The 26,583-nt window shown below is 45.9% G+C and overlaps 1 protein-coding gene across 3 annotated transcripts in view; it reads right to left on the reverse strand.

The window, feature by feature from the left end:
* PRR5L (proline rich 5 like) overlaps positions 1 to 26,583 on the reverse strand; it is a 95,566-nt gene that overhangs the window by 17,688 nt on the left and 51,295 nt on the right. For 2 of the 3 annotated variants that reach the window (XM_084522158.1, XM_084522159.1), the window contains 6 exons: positions 26,544 to 26,576; positions 25,482 to 25,560; positions 24,957 to 25,158; positions 13,213 to 13,492; positions 11,733 to 11,813; positions 8,103 to 8,151 (listed from right to left, as the gene is read on the reverse strand). In XM_084522158.1, the coding sequence (XP_084378284.1) occupies positions 8,103 to 8,151; positions 11,733 to 11,813; positions 13,213 to 13,382 (300 nt within the window). In that variant the 5' untranslated portion in view covers positions 13,383 to 13,492; positions 24,957 to 25,158; positions 25,482 to 25,560; positions 26,544 to 26,576. Of the gene's footprint in view, positions 1 to 8,102; positions 8,152 to 11,732; positions 11,814 to 13,212; positions 13,493 to 19,872; positions 19,979 to 24,956; positions 25,159 to 25,481; positions 25,561 to 26,543; positions 26,577 to 26,583 lie in introns of those variants that run through there. The other variant, XM_084522160.1, reaches the window with a different exon arrangement.

A 26,583-nucleotide genomic window follows, 5' to 3' on the forward strand; every position in this document is an offset into this window, starting at 1 on the left:
AGATGCCGATTTTCTGATTTAGTCATCATCACCGAGGTGACAACGGGCTGCCAAAGGAAACTGCGGGGAGCAAGGGGAACTTGTCGGTGAGAAACGTTTCATCTGGGCAGCGGCTGGGAGCCTTGACTAAGGCTGGGGTCAGGGTTGAGAGAAAGGGAAAGCCCGAGTTCCCACCAGAGCAGGGAGCAGGGGGCTGCCAAAGGATGGGGCAAGCTGCAGAGAGAAAGCGGCTGGGAGCAGATTGCCTCCTGGGCAGGGACACCAGCAGCGGTGGGATAAAGATGGTGATGCAGTGAAAACAATTGCAGTGCTTCCGAACATTGTGTCAGCTAAAGGAAGGTAACTATTTTGCAACTTTTCTCTAGCAGAAATAAGAGCTTTGGAGAGAGAGGTGAAAATTGTTGGGCTCTCCATTCAAATTTTAGATGGCAGAAATAATTGACTATGTGTGTCGGGCTCTGGACACACACACACAAAAAGCCTTAGAAAACTTTCCAGGAAAAAAAAAGAAAAAAGTGTGAAAAAGGAGGGAGGAAGAAATCTGGAATGAAAAAAAAAATACATGGGGAAAAAAGAAAAAATGAGAGCCGCTTACACTGTAAATGTTTTTCTGCCTGATCAATAGGGTAATGCTTGGAGTGATATTGCATTTTAATTCTCCCAACTGCTTTCTGTTTATTAGTAAAATATGTCAAGCCTTTATTTTCCAACCTATAGCTCGAGGTAATTACAGATCTTATATACTGCAGGGAAAATTTACAGTTAGTCTTTAATAATGTGGCATTTTAAACTATTACATGATAAAAAGGTATATATAAATATATATGAGGATGTCACGCTTATTTTCCTGTGTGCGTCTCCAGAAATATGAATGCCTTCTCTGTTTGCACCAGAACATTAGGTTTCAATTTACGTACTCTTCCTGAGCACTGTAGACACAATTTTCCAGCTACTTCAGTTATAAGTTTGTGTTACTGATGCTTTCTACTTCCAGAGTCATTTTTGTGTTTTACAGCTCTGCCAGCAGATACATCTGCACACCTTCAGGGGCAGCACTGTTTTATCAATTAAAAATAGCTATATTCATCATTAGCTGGATACAAAGAATTTATGATGGTTTTAATGAAACATCTCTCATTTTTTCCATGTGCTAAACGGGTCGCATAATCTCATTTTTAGGGCTTCTAAGAAAACGTTGAGTTCCCCAGCACACAGTTACTGCAGATGGTTCAATCATCCCCTCTAATTTTCCTTTTTCCTATGGAACAGAGAATTATTTTTTTTTAATGACATCAACGACCAAAAAAAAAAAAAAATCATTTCCCTTCTCCCAATCTTAAGATTTTCTGGAAATTTTATTTCTTTGTCTTTTCTACTGAAGTCACGGGCTTAATAATGGCTTCAGTCCAAACATTACCCCCTCGGATCACACAAGACAGGTTTTTTCATGAAGCAATCCCACACGGCTTGCTGACTAATCAATACAATTCAATAAATGCAGCCCCAGGGAGGCCTGCACCAGACCTTGTGTAGGTTACGTGTCTCATTACTGCTTTATTCCTGAGGCAATATAGGGGCACAGAGCTGAGAGGGAAAATAAATGTTACATTTACAAGCAGAACCAGGTTAAGACTTGCACCAAGCAAGCCTGAAGGATGCATTTATCTGAAAAAGCTCAGCTGCCACCTCCCAGCTCCGTGCAATAATCACGGGCCAACTGGAAGCAGTTATTCCCTCCCTTCCCAAAGCAGCTTTCCCTGGCTCCCCACCACGAAGCCCCAGCTGTGTGCTCTCTCGGGATGCCACAGACCCGTCGCTGCTCCTGCTGCAGCGCCTGTCCTGCAAAGCACAGCCCCGAGCTGACCCCCCAGGGAAGCGCAGCTGCTGGTGCATTGGGGAGAGGTGCTTTGCAGCTGGTAAAAGCGAACTGGTGAAATCCTACAGGTTGAAAGCCGCCTGTTTTCACAAAGCGCAGAAAACCACAAGAGCTCTTTCGGGTCCACCGCTCGTAAATGTGGCTAGAGCAAAGCCTTCATGCAGAGCCGGCAGCAGCTGCTCCGGGCTGCAGCCCTGCCGCTAGCGGGCCTTGCTCGGCTGTGCTCGAGCACAAGGTGGGCAACAGCAGCCGAGTGGGTTTTGACAAAGCTCCACAGAAAACATCGAGGAAGCTTAACCCGTCCCAGGAGATGGCACATCTTGTCTGAGCAGCAGGACTAGCAACCTCAGCAAGGCAAAACAGGATTCCCCCAAACCAACCAAATATTACTATTTCCCAATAAGCCACCACGCTTGGGCAAAAAGGTTTACTTGAACACCCATTTAATTACAGAGAAATTTTAGTTTCCTTTCAGCTCTCCAGGCTGAACACAGCCAGTATGACTTTTAAAAGCCACATTAATGTTAACAAGTCAATACTAATTCATTAATCAGAAACAAAAGCTTAGACCAGAAGTATGCTGGTCCAGAGCAAACTTGAAATAACTGACCTGATCTTGCTGGATGGAAAAAGAAAAGAAAACAAAACAAAACACAAGCTTATCATTTAAACATTTCACCATTTCTGAAATGCAAACTCCCCCTTTGAACCAACTGGGGCTAAGCAATCCAGTGTTAAGCTACACTTCTAGAGGCTCTACAGGCACACTGCCACTCTTTTCTTGGATGCTCTGACATTAATTTGAGAAAAAAAGCATCATCCAAACTTATTTGCCTGGTATTTTCTAACCAGTTATTGCCAGTAGCACTCAAGCACATACCAAGTTTTTTCCAGTGTTTAAGAGAAGCCAATTTCTGTGAGCCGCAGAATTTCATACCTGGAGCATGCCCCCATTTTGCTCTTTCTAGAAAGAGGTGAAAATGATGATAGAAGTAGGGAGGTCATTTTGATCCTACATAGAGAATAAATTGCAGGAGAAAAATGACATAATGTCCTAAAAAAGACTCTAGAGACAGCTGTGATCAAAACACAGATTAAAAGAGAAACCTCACACAAAAAGAGAAAGTGAAGCAGGGGGAGTAAGAAGGAGAGCAGACCAGGCAGACGAGTGGGCAGCACTGCTGCAACCTAGACCACAACGTCCCCGCTCTGGCAGCGGCTACAGGAAAATCCCATGCCTGTGCCCACGCAGTGGGGTGCTGCGAGCACGGCTCCGCACGGAGCCCTGCTGCGGGACAGCCCTGGGTGCAGCCCCGCAGGAAGTTTCGTGTGGTAACACCCAGTGAATCATGCACGTCCACGGAGCAGAGGTGCACGGGGCCTGAAGGCAGGTGCATTGCCTGCCAGTGCCACCCAGGATCGGGTCCTCTGCTGGGCTCACAGTAAGGGGGTGAGCTGCCTCCCCCCACGCTGACGAAGCTGGGCAGTCACTGCGGAGCCTCTGGAGCTGCTCCATGTGAGTTCTGTCCTAGAAAGCACCAGGAGAAGCAGAAGCAGTGAGCAGGCCTGCCTGACCAGGGGATCCCAGCCAGCGAGCAGAGAGACACAACAGCAGCGAGCAGCCTGAGCCCCTTGCAGGCTGAAGGTCCCTCCTGCCTTCGTGCAGGGGCTCCAGCTGCCGATGTTTTCTGGACAAGCACCAAGCAGCCACGGTCACCTCAAAACCCGCACAACTTTCCTCACCTTACTGTGAAAAGGGCACAAATTGGAGCCTGGCACCAGAAAGAGAAATGTCACGCACGCCAGCTTTCTGTTTGACTGGGCGAGACAGAGGGACACATGATGTTTGCTGCTGCTGGCACGACTTTAAAAAGCAGGCTTTCAAGGGAGAAAAAGCATCAAGAGACACCGGTCGGGCTAGAGTCCTGGGAAGGGATGCAGCAGGGGTTTAGGAAGGGGCCACCTGGCAGAGGAGCTCCTTGCCTGGGAAGCCCTGCCAGCCGCGCTTCTAATGATGCTAAGGGGGGACAGAAAATCGATTTTGACTTGGGTCAGGGCTCGTGCTGTGGCTGTTGCCACTTGCTTTCACAGTTATCCACTCTGATCTTGTTGTTCTGACTTTGACACCCCAGTGACATGAGTCTTGTACACTGTGGTTAATATGGTTTTGCATGTAAACAGAAAGCCAGGCCTAGCTCTGAGTCAAGACTTCTTGCCTCCTGGGGCCCTCCACTGCAACTGGCTGGAAATTATGTAATAGCCTCACTTCTGTGTCTGAGATGCCAAAGCTCTCATTGGAGCAACTGAGCAAACGCATCCAACTCGCCTCCTTCAGCTGCCCGCTCAGGCCATGGCTCGGCGGGCTCCCAGCAGGGATGGGGTCCCTCTGCTTCGGGAGGAGACAGCTTGGAGTTAACACGTGCAAAGCAGGCAGTTCTGCTAAGGCAGTTAGCTGTGAAATGGCTAACATTTCCATTTTCCTCTGTGAGTTTCAAGATTAACAAGCCCCAGAGAGTGAAAAGAAACAGTTGATCCTCAAAGGTGCTGGTTCGGGCTGCGTGCAGAATCAGGAAGATAACACATCAATTTACCAATGCTTGCTAATTTTATATGTCAGAAACCTTCTTCATAATCACAAGGGTGAGACAGGAGGAAAACGAAGGGAGCCTACCTGAAAAATCTTCCAGTTGCCCCAGAGATGCCCCAGTCCCCGCTACACCACGTTCCTCCAAACCCCAGCCACCTACCAGGGGACTCCTCCCTGCTGCGGCTCAGCTCGCTGCCCGCCAGCCAGCTAACCCAGGCACGAGCTGGTGGTGCCCTGCTGGGTCACTGAGCAGGGCAGAGAGAGGAGAGGGTGCAGAGTGCCCCTCGGCAGCAGCAGGAAACCTCTGACAGCATCAGGGCATGGGCAAAATCAGTACTGGAAAGCCTGGAGCGTGGGAGCACTGCGTTAAGGCAGATCTGCAGCAAATACCGAGTGTGCTGAGCCCCAGCTCTCTGGCATTCACACTCAGACTCTGATCCAAGGATATGGCTTGTATATCTAACGGGGTTGCTAAAGCAGCAGATTTATAAACACACATCTCCTTCAGAAGGAAACATCTGAGTTTCCACCAGAACCCTTGTAGGAATTATGTTTCTCTTTCAAATACAAACCAGACTCTGGTATGATGAAGGTTTGGTCACAGAGAACAACTTCTTAAACCTCATCAGATTCCTAAACTTGCCCTTAGCAACTTCGGGAGCTAAAAATTGGTAATTTCCACAAGCACTGGTGAAAATGGCTTGTGAGCAATCAGTTCAAATTGATCCCCAAAGCAGCTTTGTCTCACTAAAAAAAGCTTTGCTCCATTTTAGTCTTAAATATCAATGGTTATGAAAAAAAAAAAAAAAAGTGTTTGTATGGGTATAAAATACACATTATGTAAGAGCCAGGACTCTAAAACAATGGAAAATGTGTTCTACAAAAATGAGCTTAGTGGCTTCCATTACAAGTGCTGTGGCATAAGAAATGGAAAATATTTAGTCATTCTGTCATGTCCAAATATTACACGATCCAATTAGATATTTGAATTGCTGCTAGAATATTTAAAACTGCCTGGTTACACGTGAGAGCAGATCCTTCAGGGTTCATTTCAGCCTAAAAGAAGAGTAAATTTGGATCTCAGGACAGTTTCTCGCCAGGCTTTAAGAGATGAAGGAGGAAGCTCCCGCCAAAAGATGCGCTTCCACTCCTCTCCCACCCTGGTCGCCTGCTCCAATCACTTCCCTCCTGTCAGAGGGAGCCCAAATGAGGTAGCTGACCCAACAGAAAAAATATATATATATTTTTTTTTTCCCCCCCCTTTTTCCTTTGTTTTCAGCCAAATAAACAGGCTGATTGCTCATTTGGTGGAGCAATATATCTTTAAATCAGCTGGCATCAACAGTGAAACAGAATCCACAGACAAATGAAATAGTTTTGTCAGCTCTTCGTTGGCACACAAATAGCCTTTCTCCATCCCACAGCCCTAGGATTTTTACTAAAGACGTTCAGGAGGGGATGGTAACTTCTACCATTGGCACATGCTGTCAGTGTAGAATCAGAAATATGCCTGCTTCTTAGCTCAGAGTGGGGAAAAAGGCTCATTTCCTACAATAGCCTTTATCTTCCATTCTTTGTCTCATGTCTTGCCAGTACTGAGAGTTTTGCTTCTGGCTAAGTCAGCTGGATGCCAAGTTACTTCTTTTAAAGTTGAGTTAAAAAAATCCCCCCCAAAATAAATTTTAGTCCCAGTGACTTCAGTGGGAGAACAGCAGCTGCAGCTGAACTGCTCCATATAGGCTGAGGTATGTGCACAAGTGTGAGCAGACAGACTGACAGAAAAACAAATTCAGAACAGACTGCAGCCAAACCCTTGCACTGCAAGCTCTCTAAGGCAAAGGCCACTGCAACAGCACAGTGCTGAGTACATGCATGGTGATTGCGGCCTTCCAGTGAAGTAATACAGCCCTGCCATTGGGGTGAAAGAGCACTTTTTTTACTCCTGCTTTTGCAGGAAACAGTGCTGGTGATAAGCTCCTTCTCCCAGGACAAGTTCAGGTGCCTCCTGCTTGCTAGCAGCAGCACAAAGCAGGTCCAGCAGCGTGGCCCCCAGCAGCAAGCAGTCTCTTCAGTCCTTTGCTCTACAACTACCAGATCTAAGGAGCATCAGCTAACACCGCTGGCTCTGGCATGATCAAAACAGGCTGGAGGAAGAGAACAACACATCCAAACCCCAGCACTCAGAGCCGTCCGGTCCCCAGGCCATGCTGGGCCCGTCTTGCACAGCAACGCAATGCAGCTGCATCTGGTCAGTGCTGGAAGCCACCCAGGTCTTCTCCAGTACGCACTGAATCTTCAAAACCAGATAACAGTCGTGCGTCAGCACCTTGCATCCCTCAGGAACACGCACGGCCCCGTGCTCTGCTCAGTCCTCAAGACGCACAAAGCTGTCTCTGGAAATTTTCTGCTTATTCCAGACCTCCAAGCCTTGCCTAACACCGCAGTAGCTCAGTGCCTGATGAAGCATTTTCAGATTTCAAGTTGCCACGTATATATTTAGCTGCAAAATTTCAACTGTACCCAAGCTTGCTGGGGCAGCAGCAGCTTTCCACTTCAGCCTGCTGTACTACAGGCTTGTACCACGGGCTCACCGCCTCTCTGCTGTGCTTCCATTCTAGGAAATGTCCCACCAGAAGCTGCCTCTTTCCAGTAAATGACTTGTGCAGACAGGGCCTAAAGAAGTGAAACGTAACTACCCCCAGGGCAGGAGTTTGCTTCTCACTTGACAGCAGAAGTGTGGGGGGATTTTTTTAAATCAAGTAATCTAATACTGATAGGAAACAACACAAGTCTTTTTTTTTCCCCTTTCTAAACTATTGGCACGCTACACAGCGGTGTCAGCCACTTCAGAAAGTACTGAAATTCTCTCTCTCTTACTCAAAGGGAATAAAACTGACACAAAAATCCCACTTGTTTTCAGAAGCCTCCTTCTTCTTTTTTTTTTCTTTTTTTTTTTTTTTTTTTTTTAATCAACTGAACGACTTGCAATATTGAAAGCCATCAGCATTCTCGCAAAATCATCTTACACAGGCTTTGATGCGGTTGCACGTGAACTTCTGTCTATCTGGACAGTATGAGGAAAAGGCAATAACAGATTTGTGATTGATTAGGTCTTCCCTCATCCTTCATCTTTTGCTTTTTCATAGATTACATTTATATTTATAGGACTAAAAGGCAAACAGTAACCAGGTTGATTTCCTGCTGATAGGGACCTCCTTCCCTGCCCCCTCCAAAACAGAAAGCCGTTATCTTTTCTCTTCCCCTTTGCTGGCCCCTGTTTCAGAAAACCTACTCCAGAATTCTCTATACTACAGAAATAGAGTGAAAGAAACTAGGAATAGGCATCCCCTCCTTAAAAAAAAAATAATAAGCGAATTCCTTCTTGACCGTGGCAGGCTGTTAGCAGCCTTTCTTTAGTGCAAAGGAAGATTATTCCTAATTTAGCATATGCATCCATAAATACAGTTACCCTCAGAGCTATATGGTCCATGTTAAAAAAAAAAATCAGGATCTCCAGGACCTTCTGTGCAAAAACAGAAATGAAACTTGTAGGCTACGTGCTTGTGATAAGGAGTTCTGTATGCTACAAAGCTGAAGAGACCAAATCTTAAAGTAAGCAAGTAAATCGTGTAACACTACCTGAAAGTAATCAGTGATGAAGGATCCCAGTTCACTCTTCAGCAGCCGTCTGTAGACAGAAGGAACACATCCATGAAGCAGCAGCTATTGCTGGTCATTCCTAACAGGCATAGCCCCACTTTACTACCAGTCACACCAAAGATACATGAATATACGTGAGCGTGTCATTATGGCCACATTTAGATTTCTTTTACATCTAAGTATATATTCTACTAATACTTACAAAAGATATTGTAAAATTATGAAGGAATGAAATTGTGTCCCTGAAGTCTTCTATTTATAAGCCATGCACTTAGAACAAGAAAAAACAAAAAACAAAACCAAACAAACAAAAAAAACACAGCACTGACACCCCCGAATCCACAAAAAGCTGGGATGATAACTTCAAGTTCTCATTTAGTTTGAAATTCATCGTTTCTTCTGATTTTTCTTTAAACAAAGCAACCTTTCATTTCATTGAAAAGAGCACATCTCTCCAACGTAATACTTCCTTTTCTCTTGGAAGTAGAAGGTGGGCGGATAAGGAGAGGAGCAACAAAGTAAACAATGCAAGAAGAAACTGCAGCTTCCCCATGACAACTGCGTTAAAAAATAGTTTTTTAAAAAGGCACAATTTTCAAGAAAAGAGTTCTAGGAATTTAACAAAAACTGTTCTACGTACATGCAAGCAGAAGGCACTCCTAACAAGTATTTTTAATTAAAAACTCTTGGATCTTAAATCAGGCTATGATAAAGGTTTTTAATCCCTATATATATTTTATAGTTCAAAATTCTGCTATGAGAAACAAGTTTGTTTTAAATCAGAAGAAGCATTAAAAAAAAAAAAACTCACAAAGTTCAGAGCATGTTAACTTTCAGCTTTCAGTAACTGATGGTAAATTTCGCAGCAGTAAATTCTGCCTAAAATGTAAGAGGTGCTCAACACTTCCCTCTGCAAACCATTGCATTTTCTGCTGCTTTAGGAGTTTCACTTTTCACCAAAGTGAAGCATTACCAAGAGTGCTCAGAAATAGTACTTGAGTCAGGGACCATCCTGATCTCAGGCTGGGATCTTACCAACAAACTACAGCTCTTTTTTCTAACCTTCTGTGAAAGTAGCTCCTGACACTGAGCTTCCCCCTCAAACATTTTGCAAAACTTCTTTATTATTCAGATGTAAACACACCTCTACTCTTTCTCTCTCAGATCAGTTATATTCACCCCACCCACCCCAAAGCACATTTCTATGTCTATGAGATGGATGAACCAGATAAATCTTTGAGGGCCTGTTTGTGAGACTCTCTTCTACTGGCTTCAGCAGACTCCTGAGGGCTTTTGATCAGCTAATTCACAGCCCCTGGCAGGACTTTGTCTCCCTCAGTTGGATCATCTGCACCTGCAACCAGAGGCTTGTGCTCCAGAGAGAACCTGGGGCAGTCTCCCCCTAACCATGGCAAGGTCACCCCTTCGTTCCTGAAAGCCCACGTCCTGATGGTATTTCTGACATTTCCTCTTGCTGTCACAACCAGCTTTCAGAGCAGTGGAGAAAAAAAAAAAAAAGAAAAAAAAAGTATCCAGTGAGATGGTATCAAATCACAGCAAGATAAAAACTTTGTGGCAGTGATCCAGAGCAAAATGTTACCACCTGCTCGTCTCTGGGCCTGTCATTATGACTTTAAAACTCTCCTGTGCTCCACTGTCAAGCAATTAAGCACTGTGCAGAGTCTGTGACTACTAAAGTACCGCATTTGCTAACTCCCACTAATGATCTGAGTGGAGGAATACAAAGGAGGAAAACGCAGCAGCTCAATCTAATGGCACAAAAGAGCAGGCTGACAGCTTTGGCTCCTTGCCCAGCGTCAGGCCAGCAGCTCACCTCGCGCGCCCAGCACGGACACTTTGTTGGGAGCTCCGTCAGGATCCGCAGGTGCGCAGCTGCAGATGTGCGCACAAACACACGTGCAGATGCACGTCCTCTGCTCCCTAGCGTGGGGCTAACAAGCTGCTCAGATGGTTATGCAGCCTATTTAGAGAGTGACATTTTGAGACGTAAGCAGTGCTCGGAGCACCTGCAGGAACATCAATCATGGATTTCAAGGTGAGCGCTTCCAAGTGCTGCCTGTGAGTGGAAAGCCCAACTTCCCATCCCACCACCAGAAGTGCTTGCAAAGCACACGCGTCTCACAAAGAACTTCCTGCTCTTCACCCAGCTCTTGACAGCGCAGCCTGACTTCAGTGACCAGCACAGACACAGCAAGGTCCAACCACGGGGACCAAGCCCAGCCAGCGAGCTGTTTCTCTCCGGCATACCTCTTCCCCTCGAGGCTGGGAAGGAAGGAAGGCACCTGCGTGCACTGGGGTGGGAAAGCAGGCTGCAGCTGCCCCAGCGGGCAGCAGCCTGGGAGACGAGCCACAAAACCCAAAGCCAGTCCCCATGTCTGCCAGTGGGCTGTGGGTTAGGGTGTTTCCAAAGCCTTACGACATTTGGTTTTCCTTTCACATACAGAAATCTTCATCCCATGGAGGATTTAGACTGCTGCAAGTACTTAAACCTAACTTGATGACTTCTGCTTTGAACATACTTAAATACTGCTAAGTAAGGGCACAAGACACTGCCCTTACTCAGCTGTCAAAAGGGATTTTATGAAGCTTTCACCTTTGGGACCAGGTCAAGTAGGACAGAGTCTCACATCCTGCAAGCTGCATTTATGTTGAAAATAGGGAAAGGGGTAGTTTGCTGCTGAGTAAGTGCTTGGCCCTAATAGACACTTAAACTTTAACTTGGCACACAGCTAAAATGCAACAGGGAGAGGGCAAGCACACAAACGTGGAAGTTGAGACCTATATGACAACATTCATGATGGATGAGTATGGATGGAGTGGGAAAGAGACAGCAAGGACAGACTACACTCATGACCTCTGTCAATATTCCTCTGAGCACCACTTGGAACCAGCACAAGAATAGATTGCTCTTTATCTGCTCTATAATCCTGTCTATTGCTAACTAAAGTTTCCAAATAATCAGAATGAAACCACAGATAACCACGAGAGCTGCCTAAAATAAAAAAACGATACTTTTGTCATCAGTGCTAGAAACTGTTTGTTAGAATTCTAGTTTTTTAATCTTCAGGGTTCGTATTTTCAGGTCTTGCTCTGCAATCATCATATGAAGATTAAGCTTTTATATGAAATGCTGTGTTTTACTTTCTTTTTAAATGCTCCGTGGTTCTGAGAAATTTGGCTTTAGAGAAAAAAAAAAAAAAAGAAAAAGAAAAAAAAAAGAAAGAAAGAAAGAAAGAAGAAAAAATAAAGAAAAAAAATAAGAAAAAAAAAAAAGAGCTGGAACAGGAAAACTCCCTCGGAAGGGACAAGCCCCTTCTAATCCAAGTCAATACATGTCCTCTACTTGTCAAAGCTACACATCCACATAAGCCAGAGAAACATCACCCAGAAGCCCCATGCTGTTCACACCACCCAATGGCAAAAAAGAGGGCAGATAGCTCAAACCTCTCAGGCTGTGCCTAACTTTGCTCCCACCCCTCTTCCTCCCAGCAATGTCCTCTAACTACAGTTCTGTAAGGAAACAAAACCGAGCAAATACTGAACGAACAGCAACAAAAATCCATTTTTCCACACATTTTAGCAACCTACCTGATATTTTCATTGAGGGTGTAAAGTTCATTGTTCTGCAGGCCTCCCCCTTTGAACACATTTATCACTGCTGTTTGAACGCTGCCAAAAAAGAAATGAGACAGTACAACATCCATAAATAACAGCCGCCAGTATGATTTAACACAGAGAGCAACGTGAGCTAGCCAGCAAAAGCTGAGTGGTTATAACGGGGTGGAGAGGTTAATTGCACTTAAATACTTCCACTTTTTCTCCCCTGGAAATCATCACTCTTATTTACCTCCATCTCTCACGGGAGACAGAGCAGAACCAACCTTAAACTGTGCCTAGAGTAACCAAGGGAAAGTCATCATAGGGACACCAATATATCTTTAAAAGACCATTTAGGGGATCTCTGCTAGGTGCTGCAGGCTAGTGGCTATGAGAAGACACAGATTTTTGGCAGTATCTGCCAAACACATCACATTGCATTATCCAGTAATGCTGGCAGGACTAGCTGAGCCACCCAGCCTGCAGCATTTGGCAGGATCCTGCCTGTGCTGGAGCACATTCTGCAGCCAGCATCACTTCAGTCAGACACAACTTTAAGCCCTGCTAATGCGTGTAAGGTGTGGCAACAGCTGTTGGAGGATCTTCTAACTAATACTTCTCGGATCGGTGCAGAGGAAGTGATGAAGTGACAGTATACAGGATGGTTTGCCAGGTCCAAAAGCTTGCCACACCCAACAAGAGGAGGTGTCATTCCCTTGACAGGCATTCCCTTTTGTGAGCGGGCCATAGCACTTGTACGCTTCACTGACCTCAGGTCACTATCCTGGCACAAAACTGGATTTTGCTGGGCTGCTTCTGTGCAACATCATTAAGCTGAGTTAGGTCAGCAAGAGAAAGGGCAGAGCACAGAGCTGCTGCAAAGTAGCAGAGGGAAAGGTGAGAACACCCAACTTTGGTAACAGCAGGCCATTAGATCAGCTCAGGACACCTCACACTTCACCCTACACATCATTTTTCCAGTGGCCATTGCTGCGTGACATGCACTGCAGGCAGGATTGGACTGTCGGTATGAAGTGCTGGTAGAAGTAGAAGCCACACACTTTGTACCTGCCCGGAAGAACGGGACCGTAATAAAAGCTTCATAATATGCAAGTAACTGCCTGCTTTGCATTAAGAAACTGACCTCTGTTACATTAATAACAATGTGTTCGCCTAAAAGGTAACGAAGAAAAAGGAACTGTTAACACAGAGCAATTCTGTTTTGCTTCAAGACAGTATCTCCAAAAAACACTGGCCAAAACCAAGGCTGGCTAAAAGCTCCAAGGTCTAACTGGTCACCTCCACAGAGGTTTTAAATGCTGTTAAAGCTTGGGCATGCCAGAAGCTCATGCGTGCTTATAAACAAATAAGCTTGGCCATAAATGTTGTGAGGTACAAAGACCAGCCAGGCACAGTCCCTGCGGAGGGGCTGCTGCACGGGGAGGGCTTGCCCTGAGCGGGTGCTGCTCACCTGTTCCACGCCGAGTTGGAGCTGAGCTGCAGGGCCTGCCGGGCGGCCTGGAAACGTGGCAGGTCACTGAGGACAGGGGAGCTCATGAAGCGAGGTCGTGGCCTTCTGAACGAACCCATCTTGTGGAACTGGAGAGCAAAGGATGGAGCTATGGTGAACCCCCCAGTCATAGGGTCAGGCGGAGTGGAGCAGGGCTGTCAGAAAGTCTCTCCTCTTGAAAGCCCACGTGTGAATCTCACTGGCATCAACAAGTTGTCAAATCCAAGGACTCAGCCTGCAACTAAAGCAAAGAATCAGCCTCAGGCTAGCAGTTCTCCACCACGTCAGCTTGTGACATGGACTTGCACTGCAAGAACTGAAGCAGTCCTGCAAAGTGAAGAGAAAGGAAAAGAGTAAGACAGAAAAGGGCAGAGTGAAAATATCCTAACCCCACTAGCAGCAAACCTGGGCAAATCTTCAGGAGCTCTTCAACAGCAGCTCCCTTTCCCATCTTGCCCCTTAAAGAACAACCTGACACAGCCAGCCAGAAAAACAAGCATGGTTTCTCTTCCCACTTCTATTAGCAGAGGTGCCTAAACTCTTCAGCCAGAGGCACTTTACAAACACCTTTAAATACAATCAGCCATTCGGCCAGAATAAAAGCAGAGAAACTGGAGAGAAAGAAATCTGTCATCAGAAAGAAGAAAGGGACAAAAGATGAACAACAGAAGTAAAGATGAAAAGACCAACGCTATGGTTTTTGAGAAGGGTTGTGCAAGGGAGTAAAACCCACTCGTTATCAGTCCTTTACCAAAAGATACAGCAAGGAGCTTCTGTGAAAGAGGTCTGACAAGCAGATATTTTGAGAGTAAGCAGGACTGTTTTCTTTGTTTAGTTCTCTATAAAATGAGAAGTAGTTGCTGGCCAAATACGAAATACCCGTACTTTCCCCTCTGATCATCATCTCCATATAGATGAATACGTAGCCCCAAGTAAACCACAGAAACAGAATAAGTTAGAATGAACTTGGATAAAAACCACACAAAAACTCTGGCAAAGCTTCTGCACTTCAAAATCTTCCCACTTCAGACGAATACAAGCAGTAGATGCAGCCGGCAGTTAGAAGAATGAAGATGTGGGAGAAAAGAGAGAGACAGAAAAAGAAAACCAGTTGTGTGACCGAACTGCACATGGAAGATGTAAAGCAAAACCTTTTCTTTGCCACTACATCTTCAGCACAGTGGGGGAAAGAGATACGATCAGCTAAAGGCATGTTGTGTATCTGCACAGCACTTCTAATTTAGCTCCTGCTCAGCTTCAGGACATTATTTTGCACTCCACAAACTGTAATTAACCATTTTACATCTAAAAGAACAGCTTTCTTCCCACGTGGCCAGGCCAGCCCCATGCTGTGCTGAGCTCACCTCAGCTCCCCTGCCTCCACCTCGCCTCCTCGGTTCTGCTCACCCGCTGTGAAGCCGAGCAAAGCCCTCAGCCCGGCCACGGCCACCACAGGCCCCGCCGCCGGGGATGTTACAGGAGAAAACAGAGAGCAAACACCTCACTTAGGCAAGTGAGGTGCTGTCATTCGTGCTGCTATTCAAGAAATAGACATGCTTGTTATCCCCACAAGCTGACTACGGTTCGGGTAGACCTTTAGACAACTCTTTGCTGTCTCACGAGATGACAAAGCCCAGACAGACTTTCCTGAAGCACACGGAGCCCTGACAGGTGTTGCTTGAAAGGGCAGCAAGCTGCCGACTTGGTGGCTGCTCTCTTCCAATTAGAAAAACAAACAACAACAGCAGCAAGAAACCCACCACAACGCTTACAAACTAAGAACAAATATAAAATAACACAACCAAATCAGCCCTGTTTGTGTGCATTTTGCAACAATATTCAGTTCACTGCACATTACCCACACATTTTCAATCCGCCAGCAATGTCTCGCCTGGCAATTCTAACCACATCAGAAATTGTCAGAGGAAAAAAGCTACAGCACCTTGGAGAGCTGAGGGCAGACGTCTCTCATAACACACCAAGAGGTGTCTGGGAGGCAAAGAGTCAGTGTAATGGTTGCTTCTGCTGCAAAACAAGTGATCGTGCCAGTATTTGTCATCTTGAAGTCCCGAAGCTGACAGCGTAAGGAGCTGAAAGAGTGGCAGCTGACTTCTGCCAGCAGTGCAGTAAAGTTTCTATTTCAATCATTTTTTATACAGGGAAAACAGCGTATGTATTTTCAGAGCTATATAATAAGGTATTTGTTACTTTAGAGAAGGCATAGAAACTTAACAGGGCTAGAAAGCAGTGGTCAAGATGCCTGTGTCAGCCCTCAAACCTCCTCTCACTACTCCAGAGGCTGTAACTGCATACAAGTACCCTTATCCCCAGCAAAGAAAGCATTTTATAAAGCTGCACCTCTATTAATTTCAGTTAGACTGAGCTGCAAGGGGACAGTTTAAATTCAGAAGTGTAAATCAGGAGAGCAGACCTCGTGCCTCAACACAGAGAGATTCAAACTCCACGCAGGAAATTCTTGGGCGCGCTCTGTGCGGAGGTGAAACAATGCCATCACGAAGGTCCCTCCTGAGCTCGGCCCATGGATTTACGAGACTGATTCCACATCAGCAGAACGCGGGGCCCCCCGGCAAATTTCCTGAACGCTTCTTACCAAGGGAACGTGCTTGCCTCCGCTCGCGGAAACATACACGTTGTTTTCCTTAACCTCTGCTAAAGTCACCCGGACAGATAATAACAAGCTCTTGTCTGTGAGGAGCAGATAAGACGTCTCTCTTCCCCATTTTTCTCCCAGCCTCGCAGTCTGCAATCCCGTGTTACTGTCAAGTCAGCTTTATTTCAGTTTCTCATCAGGAATTTCAGAAAAAATCTTCAGCATTAGGCCAGATCCAAAGTCTGAATTTAATTTCTACAGGATTCAAAGATACAAATCTCTCCTGTCTTACCTAAAATGGCACTGTCAGATAGCAGGCATAGCGAACTGTTCCTCTGGATGCCAGCTAGCCAAATGGTATCCAAATATAACTGACAGTCTTGTTACCAGAACAGAAATGCCAAGGTCTGTGAGAAGAACCGTCCTCTCCCCATACCCACAGCCTGCTCGGACTGTTTTCAGAACTTCCTAAAGCCAGAGGTAAGAGAGTGTTTACTGGAAAACAGCCTTTTGGCACAACATGTTTGCATTTTGCAGATCCCAGGCACCTGCACATACAACAAAGCCCCCGAACCAGACCCCGACCTCAAGTAGTTTCTCGGCAGTCGCTGCAGAAGCACTCCGTCACCCACACTCCCATCAGACCAGATCTTCCTTTCACAGCAACTTGTTTCCACTCAAACTTTTCCCAAGAACGAGGCACCCTTGTAAATGCTGCTCCATTTTTGCAGGGAAGTTCCATTAGCAGTTTGCTGGTAACATCCGTGCTGTGCATTCGATAGTTTGTTGGTTTTTTTTTCTTCCTTTTTGCTGAGAGAAATCTTGCCTTGTGGCAAGTGAAGCATTAATGCAGGTTAGTAAGAAGCTCTTGTGGTATTTGGGCTATTTCATCTAGTGGGAATGAACACTATTAGGCAAAGTGCTAAGTACATCAAGAAAAAATTCTCCTCTCCAGTTTGCCCTGAAAACTCTCAAAGAATTATGCAAAACTATTCAGAAATGGTTATTGTTCTCCTAGAGGCCTTCAGTCCAACCTCCCTCACATCTCCTCTTCCCAAGATTAAAGTGGTTTAGAAGATCATAAAACGAAACCTGCATCTAATAATCACGGTCCTACTATTTATCTACCACAGAACTAGAAAAAGCTTTAGAGATGCAGTTACTAAAGGAGAAAAAGAGAGAAGGGAGACACCAGGATCGCTTCCACAGAGAGAAGGGAGACACCAGGATGCCAGTTGTTGTAGCCACCGGGCAGCACTGCCTCTCACCACTGATTACAAAGGGCACAAAAACCTTTGGCAAGGAGTTTGTTGTAAGTCGGAGGACGATGTACTGCTCTTCCTTCTCTTCCAGCTGTCCTACCCCGGTCTCTTTTTCGCTTATCTGTGATTGTCAGCTCAAAACTCGGCTATCAAAACCCGCTAGATCTCTAACAAGGCAGATGTCAACTGTGTAAAACCGAGGTCTTGGTGTGAGCAAATGATTCAGAGCTGGATGTCAGTGTTCAAAACCAAGGGAGAGAGCAGGACTATGAGGCAATCTGACAACAATGTAATTTTATCCACTTTTAATTCATCACATCTGAGTAAACACTTTGAGAATTAATTTGAATCTTTCAATAGAGGAATCAAACAAGGAGACAAATCTTTTCCAACACACACACTCACACAGATAGATACAGACATATATAAAAACATTAGTCATCAAACTAGGAATTTTTGTAATTTGTTTCCTGTTAGCCATGAAAACAAACAGAGAATCCATTATGAAATGATTTAATGAAAAGACTTTTTCCTTCCAACAGACCAAAACTCCAGTGTATGTCTAGAGGAAAAGCAAGATCAGGTAGTTCTGTCACCTAGTTCTGTCTCTAACCAAAAAAAGTATAACCCAAAGAGTAGGTTGGCAGCATTTCTTCCAAATTACGAATCTTCTTGGTAATCCTGGGCCAAGGACCCAAAAGCCCCCTCACTGCAGTTGTGACATTGATGGCCTACAAGTCTGGATACCGCAACGTGTGCCAGAATTGTTTGTAATGACTTTGGGCATGGAAGAAGCATAATCTGAAGAAAAATCTGACCGTACATCTGACAGACCTACAGATCCCTCATGAGCAGTTTCACCCCACCTCAGACACAAAAATACACAGAGGACTATCTAGATTCTTATTAGCTGCTTCTCCCTCCAGCCCGGTAAACCTTTAACAAACTACGTGATTGGCAAAATCCTTTTTTCAGTTCAGCTAGCAAATTCTCAAGCCAACACTATTTCTGACAAAAATTCCTCATTTATTTGTTACACAGCCATACTGAGAAGTGGAAAAACAGGGCACAACCTGTAACTTTAAGGCTTTTAATTCATCACAACTACACACACACATGAACTTAGAAACTAAGAACTAAGAAAGCAGACAGCATTTGCTACCGTTAAATTTGCAACACATTTGGTTCCTCTTATAGCCCCCAGTTGCTCCGATTCTTAATAACAATAATTTAAAAAAAAAAAAGACTTGCTTTTCAGAGAGACAGAAGATGAGCAAATCGAGATTCACTCTATAACTAATAAATTTCCTTCTGGACAACACTGATCAGAAGATGTGTCTTATATATGTCAGAGGTTAGTGGGAGTCTAAAAATGTATTTGAAGGCAGGCTGGGTCCCAGTCTCAAGGCACGGTCTTTCCTACATCCTCATCATGCCGTTACGCCTTTGGAAATCTGATTCATGAAAATTTTAGTGCTTAACCCGCAGCCCATCAAAAGCAGTAAGAATCTGAATATTGATGTTTGTGTTTTGGATCAAACCCCAGAACAACAAGGCAGAGCGTGGACAATTTGTCATATTAGCAGCCCCTCAGATACGCAGCAATGTATCTTTGGTTGTGCTCATGGCAGCAGTGGGGGCACAGCCCCTGCTAAGAGACATTCCCAGTTCAGAGAGGAAAATGGAAGGTGCAAGGGCAGCCTTCAGGTCTGGCAGTCTTGTCAGCAGGGCTGACTCGAGTTACGGCCTTTAGAAGACAGCTTTTTCCACCCGTATGTTAATGCTGCCTGTTTTTGAGATCCCAGTCCAAGCCCAGCTCAGAACTTCAGCAAGCACAAACTGGCGTTAAGCTGCGATCGAGGGCCGCAGCCCCAGCATCTCACCGGGCTGTACCCAAGCTGCTGTCCCGCAGGGAACCCGGTCGGTTCCTCAAGCTCTCGGAGCACACTCCAGGCCAGCTGGCAAAGGCAGGACCTCAGCCAGCCAAAGCGCACTCCCTGCAGCCCCAGCACACACCTCCCGGCCTCGCAGCCCCGGCTGGCCCCAGTGCACGCAGTGCCAAGCGCCGCGGGGATGCCTGCCCGCCCCACGCCGCGCTGTGGGAAAGCCCCGAGGCGGCCCAGGCAGGCTGAGCCCCGGGTGGAAGGGCCACTCAGCCCTGCAAAACGCTCCTTTCATCGAGAGCTCTAGGAGGATTATTAATAAGGAGAGTAAAAATCATTATCTCCGTTTTCTGGCTGAGGAAATGAAGCTGCAAAGCCAGTGAAATGACTCACCCAGGTCTTCCACCTCCCAAGCCAGGATCCTATTCACCAGAAAAACACATACCTCTAAGCTCCTTTAATGAAACTTTTCAAAGGGTTCCACACTGTTGTAAGGAGCGAGGAATCACCTGATCTACCTCTTCTTTCCGCAGCTGGCTCAGTACCAAAAGGTGTCAATTTTTAATTTATTTTTTCTTCTGCTGGGCCACCCACCATGAAGGCAGCAACTTGGTGCCCTATAAAGACTCTGGAGGTGTTCTACTGTGCTCGCCTATCCTTAATTAAACCTGATAGATTTTAAATATGGAGATGAAGTACATTAAAAAAAAAAAAAAAAAGTGGCAACTGCAGAGTATGGGAATACGCCCCTTCCAGTAGTGTATTTGGCCCTCTGCTATGTGCCCATATAGTCGTAATTTTGTTGCTACTCTTTAACCACCCAAAACAAGATCTCATTTTCCCTATCCTCCCATTACTCACCCACCTCTCACAAATTAGCCCAGGGTCCCTGCTTCCTTCTGCATATTTCCTTCCTCCGACTGGAGCCACATCGTGCCATTTTTCATTATGCATCCCAAACAAATTACCCAACAGAAAGGCCTCTCTAACTTGGCTTTGGTACCAGAGCCATGTAGCATTCGAAAAGAAACTCCGTGGTTTCCACTTAGTTGTGCTTTGAGTTCTTGAGGTTAAAGCAAACCTGAAACTCAAAGTGAAACTCTGGTTAGAGTGAGAGGAAATATCTGAGAAGAGGAGGGGGAATAACCTTTGCTTAGAGCCCACCACAGTCTGAGCAGCTTCTCTGTAATTTGGAGACCATTGCAGCCCCTTTGGAGTTGACAGCCTGTTAGAAGTAAAACAAATTCAAACCTATACAAATGATTGTACAATTTCTTACAAAAATATATATATGAAAACAGGACTGGCACAGAACAAGCCAGTATAACATGGACTAAAGAGATCAAGTCATAGGAAAGAACATACAGAAAAAGAAGCATCTTATAACATAGGAGTAGCATCTAAGACGACAAAGTTACTTAGTTCTCTATCACAGGTTTTCTGTATTATCTTAGAAACCATACTTAATTCTTTGAACTCACATTCGGAAATGGAGAAAATTGTTAAGGCTGTTAAAAGGCTCCACACATTCATAAAACGCTTTGAAATGCTTGGGTGGAAAATAGAAAATAACACCTCATAAGAATCACTTAGCTGATCAGCGTGAAGTTAGATACCAATTTGAATTAGATGCGTGAACAAGTGACTTAACCTGGTTGAAAACTATTGTACTCCCCATGGAAGTAACAACCATGCCAAAGACCTAGCTAGGGGAGGCAAGAAGCAGAAACGTAGCAGTTTCAGAATCATAAAACTGATGGACTGAGTTGGGACTGAAAAAATACACTCATGTCTTTGGTTTAATAAGAACCACATCCACAGGAGAGGAGGAAGGGATAAGAGGGAACAAACGGAGAGGTATCACCGTTTCCTGATCAACTGAAAGCCTATCTGCATCCCTCTGCAGAGCTTCACCCATAACGATGCAGCCAGCTTCCAACAGAAGAGTTAAAGTCACCATTGTTTTTTCTTCAGTTCTATACTATATATTACTCATGTGATTACCCCTTAAAAACCGTAACTGATGTAATAGGAAAACAGTACTCCAAGTTGCTCAGTCCCCAAAGCTGCCTGCAAGTTCAATGGGCTATTTTATTCCTAGGCCTGGAAGCCTTAAACTCTGCTGATCACCAGAACGACTTTGAATGAGCCCAGCTACACTGGAACAAGCAACAGCATGAAAACATTTATACCAGGAAAAAAGGATGACACACACATAAATAGTTATTTCCTTCCACTGTCGGGAATAGCATTTGGTAGATGCACTAAGTGTATCCCTCCTGCAGCACAGCAGGCCAGGAATGTATCACTTGAATGACAACAGTGTGAGCAAGCTATCAGGCTTTCTGCTGTTACAAAGGCTTTAAGATTGAATTGACAAATGTGTTTTCAAACCTAGAAATTAACTTGTAGCAGCTTCAACCTGTTTCCAATAACTCCCCAGTAGCATCCGCTGCAAAAATCAGGAAATACTTGTATTAACTATTTCAAAACAAATTATAAAGTACATTGGCAGCCTGTAGAGACCATAGCAGTTTTGCTCACCATATGGAGAAGCTTTGGGCTGTTGTGGGAATGAAAAATGTAGCTGTTCAACAAATAAACTGTTCATATTCACCAGTTACATGAGCAGCAGAACTAAACCAGGCCTGATCTCCCACATCACGCTCCCTCCTGGGTTTCACATGTGCAGGAGGGGATAACCTTCCCCAGAGCCCGTCCTTCAGCAGAGGCACTAAAAACGCTTTCACAAAGCTCAGAGAAACATTATCCTTTTAGACTTTTCCTTCTTTGGTCAAATGCAGTGAAATTCACTAATTCATAAAGTTACTAGAGGGGAACAGACAAAGGAGAGCCACGGCAATGCTTTCCTAAAGACACCAGGCAGGAGGTCACTCATCTTGAAAAGATGAGGTGGAGGGGAGGACACAGGTCCTCAGGGGAAGCAAAAAGTTGTCTCAGTCTAAATGCAATGACATGTTTAATTTTCTAGGAATGTTAATCAGGAAGCTGGCAAGATACACCTCTTTAAGACCAAACAAAACATCAGCAGCTGCAATTACTTTAGGAACTGTCTATGCTGCAAGTAGAATGACAATCCATCTTCCCCGTGCTTTCTTGCACTTCATACTTTTTCCTTTTGTTTTCATTTTTGTTTGTTTGTTTGTTTTCAGAGTTCCTACTGTTGTTGTTAGAAACAGAAGTACACCCCATATTTTTAACCCTAGGACTACAAAACACAGCAGTTAAGTAGCCCGATTTTACGTTACAGCCCACCCTCAGCCAGGTCTTGTATCACACGGCTTTTGCTAAAATCTTCAGCACAATCTTCTTTCCCCTGAGTTACACTTAGCCCTATCTCACGGGGTAAGAATGGGTTGCTACGCCCTACTGAATAAGCCCTGGAACCCAGAACATACTTAGTCAATGTATATTTATGCTTGAATTCACATCAGCAGAAACAGTGGATACAAAAGGCCATACATTACAGAAAGAGAGAGAGAGAGAGAGAAACGGGGGGAAAGGAAGAACACAAAAACTACAGATGCCCAGAAAATGAGTTTTAAAAGATACTCTTCCAGAGCATATTTGCCTGCTATATCTAAGCCTTTGATGATCTATTCAACTCCCATCCCTCCATTCTTTCCAGAAGAAAGGAAGCTACATCTATTCATTTCTCAAATAAAATGTTAACTATCTGTCTCACCTATTTTGTGTCTTTCATTGCTGGAAATTTAGGGTGTTCAAATTCTTCCAGAAGGAGTCACGGAGTCAGTTGATGCTACCTGTGCTCCAGCTGAGCTTTAAAAGTGACCCTTGGAAGTCTTATCAGAGTCTGAGCTGGCATCAAACAGTCCATAAACATACTGCATGAAAATAATTACTGAGAATTTTATCTTGAAGGCTGAAGACAAATGTGATACACAGCTAAACTGTCACCTTAAGGCTGCTGTAAAACTACCAGAAGGAAACACTACTAAACTGACATGCAAAAAAAGATTTCACTACGGACTTGTGTGCTTGAACTCCCCGGCCCACCTTCGGCACTGCAGCCCCATCAGTGCAACGTACCCTACCTGACTGGACAGCTATTTCAACCAGAGATTCAGAACAGCCCCATTATAAGCAAACACAGAATAATCCACCTCTAGAAAAGTTTCTCCCAAGCTTTCCCTGCTGCTTCACAAAAAGCAGCTGATTTTCGACCCAAGCCCAAGTGTTTTCCTCCCTCCACTATGTTATCAAAGTCCACAGCACTAAAATCTTAGCAACAATGCCATATGTTGACTATGAGCTGTGTATCGTGAGCATACCTTGTCTTAGATTACTGTGAAATTTTCATTTACGTGGGCTGTTAAGTCTGCTTCTTTTGGTGTGTTTTGGAACACAAAATAATTGTATTTACGTCCTTCAGTTTAGCACTTTGGTGGCACTTTTAAGATGATGAATCTCCTGCACGTTACAGCTGAACGAAAAGTCACAGACCTGCTGCGGGAATCCCTGAGCGCTCTGCACCCTGTGAGACAAGTCAACCAGTCACAGTGGTCTCTCCTGGCTGCGAGGCATATAAATAGCATGAATAAAAGAAATTGAATCTAAAGAGCAAAAAAAGAAAGCAAAGTGCTTTTGCATTGCAGTTCTCTACTTACCAGGACAGCAGTGGCATTAGATTTGGGTTACTGCCACAGATCGTATTCTCAATCCCAACATCTTTCACATGGCTGTAAAATAGCTGGCATATCTTACTGTACATATTTTCAGCTCTAGGTCATTTTTTGTTGCCAAAGCACTAACAAAGTTCTTCACAGGGGTCAGAGGACAGGACTTTACCCCTAGCTTGGTGGCTTCCGAGTTTAAGGAAAGCCAGTTCATCAGGACAGTGCAGTGCCTTGTCTCCCATGGTCTGCCTGTACCATTGGGGACTACTGCACAGTTGGACTGCAGCTTCTGTTTTAGAAAAACAAAACAAAACAAAACAAAACAAAACAAAACAAAACAAAACTACATAGCCTACACATCAGCTTCTGTATCTAGGACATGCTGCTTCACCGTGAAATAAGAGCTATGGGTGTATGCTTCAAATATGCATGCACACACAGCGCTGTATGAAAGATGTAAACAGCCCTTGCACTCTGATCCAGGTACCTTCGAGTTCTGCATAACTGAAACCTCTCATACCACAGAATTGCAGCATCGCCTATAAATACGTTCAGCACTTGTTGCTGACAAACAAAAAGTCCCTCTGCTCGAGACAGCCTGCTTACATGAACAAATCATCATATGACTGGAAAAGGCAGAAGAAAATAGCCCTGCTTTGGACTGTTCTTCCAGCACGGACAGCCAGGAGCGGCGTCGGCTGGGGTCACTGCTGGCAGGACCCTTGGCTACAGCTGACATCCTGCAGCAGAGGGGACAGGGGACGGGTTTGACAGCCGAAGGAACAAACAGAAAGCAGATTTCATCCACGAAAACGGACAGCTCTGGGCACAGAGGCTCCCAGCGCTTCTCAGGGAAACGCGGGTGGCATCGCCACCAGGGAGAGGCCCGAGGGAAGGGGGAAAAGGATGGAGCTATGCCTCACTTTTTTTAACAGGCAGCCCGCTGCTCACGGCTTTTGTCTTCCGCAGCGGCTGCGCGTTAATTCAATCTATTTAGAAAAAGAGGGGAGGGAAAAAATCTCTTTCCCTTCACCCCCGGTTTCAGAATTATTGTCTCCCGGGGGGAAGGCTGCGACTGAGACATTCGCTTTGGAAATGACTCACTCGGCAGCACCGTGGAGCCGGAGGGGCTATTTTTAATATTTTTTTAAATGGAGAACTTGCCCCGGCGGCACGGCTGGGCTCGGCCCGGCCGCCTCCCGCGGGTCCCCCCGGGCACGACCCCTCCTTGGGGCCGCGCTGCCCCCGCTCCCCGCTCCGCAGGGACCCCGGGGGCGTCCCCCGCACTCACCCCGCCGCTCTGCGGGGCGGGCGGCAGCGAAGGGCGCTGCTCCGGGCTGCTCCGGGCTGCTCTCCGGCTGCTCTCTGGCTGCTCCGTGCTGCTCCGTGTTGCTCTCCGTGTTGCTGCTCCCCGTGCTGCTGCTCCGCACCTCTCCGCTCCCCGCTCCGCGCCCGCCGCGGGCTGCAGGACGCGCTGCGATCTTCGCCGCGATCTGGCGAAATTTGCCACCAACCGGTCAGGATTTTTACACTTCCTGGCTCCCGGCCAGCCCTTTTTTTTTTTTTTTTTTTTTTTTTTTTACGATCTGCCTTCTGCTGGCTCCTCCCCGCCCAGACAAAAGGCGGCCGGGCCGGGGGTCGGGCACCCCCAAGGGGTTGCGGCAGCGGCTCCCTCCCCATCCCCGGGCTCCCACCCCGCAGTTTGGGTTCCTCAGCCCTCGAGGGAAAGAAATCGGGGAGGCTGGGGGCCCGTGCCGGGTCCGGCGGGGAGCACGAAGTGGCCGTGCCTTTGGGGCATGCGGGGGGTTCGCCTTACCTTTTGGGGCTCCTCCTGCAGCCCCGTGCAGTGCGAGCTGCTCAGCCGTCGCCGTCTGCAGCAGGTATCGCTCAGGAAACTGCTGAAAAGTTCACGAGATTAAAGAAAAGACACGAGTAGGTGCAAGCAGCAAGCAGTTGCATCAAACGCATAACTCGGGCAGTCACAGCGACTTTTGGAGAGTAAATCCTTAGGTTAAGGTGCTGAGATTTGAAGTGCTTGAAGGAGGAAGACCGAATCAATAGGACAGTGTCGTTTGCTCCAAGTGTTTAAGAGGATTATGTGAATTAGTGCGCAGCATTGCTGATGCCTGGCAACCCAATGCACTGTTTTTGCAGACAGTTTTATGTCTTCAAACCATGATTTTACAACAGGGCTGGGTCTGCTCTGAACATCAGAGAAGCTGGTGCTACTCTGGGAGCACTGGGTTAACCCACCAGCCCGTGCTGGGATCCTCTGATGCTCTGAGTCGTTCTGGAAGCAGACGCAGGGAGCTCAGACAACACCACTCGCCACACGTCCTTGTAGGAGTGGTGTTCTCATGAGGCTGTTCCTCCTTTTCCATCTCCAGATGTGTAAAACAAAGAGTCACTGAGGCACTGCGAACCTTACGTACTGCCCACTGGTACTGCCAGAGCTGCACAAATCGGAGGTATTCTTATGAACATGAAAACCTGGAACTTGCCTTCTGACAAGCTGTATGGGCACATACAGAAACGTGCTTCCAGTCCCAGGGCGGTGAGGCACATGATGACAGCTGGTGTCTATCCAGCACTTAAAGTTTTAGTGCTCCTGGTAACCTACCAGCAATTAAAAGCACAAATTGGCGTTCATTCTGCATCTGCTTTTCAAGCCAACAATCACTAATTTTTCAGAGACAGCATTGCAGAAATGGAGTGTGAGTGGTGGTCTCCTATCTGTGGCTCGTGATAGGGCTGGGAAGTGAGGGCTGCTCTGAGACTGGAGAGGCAAGGGTGTGGCTTATCACAGCCCAACTGTTCTCTGTGGGCCAGCAAAGATCCTAAAGAATTTACACACGAAGCAAACGGTGACCTCACGTACCTGGTCAGTGGTGTGCTCCATCTGAGAGAAACGCTGCAAG

The sequence above is a fragment of the Aythya ferina genome (genome assembly GCF_964211825.1).
Source record: "Aythya ferina genome assembly, chromosome: 5".
NCBI lineage: Eukaryota > Metazoa > Chordata > Aves > Anseriformes > Anatidae > Aythya > Aythya ferina.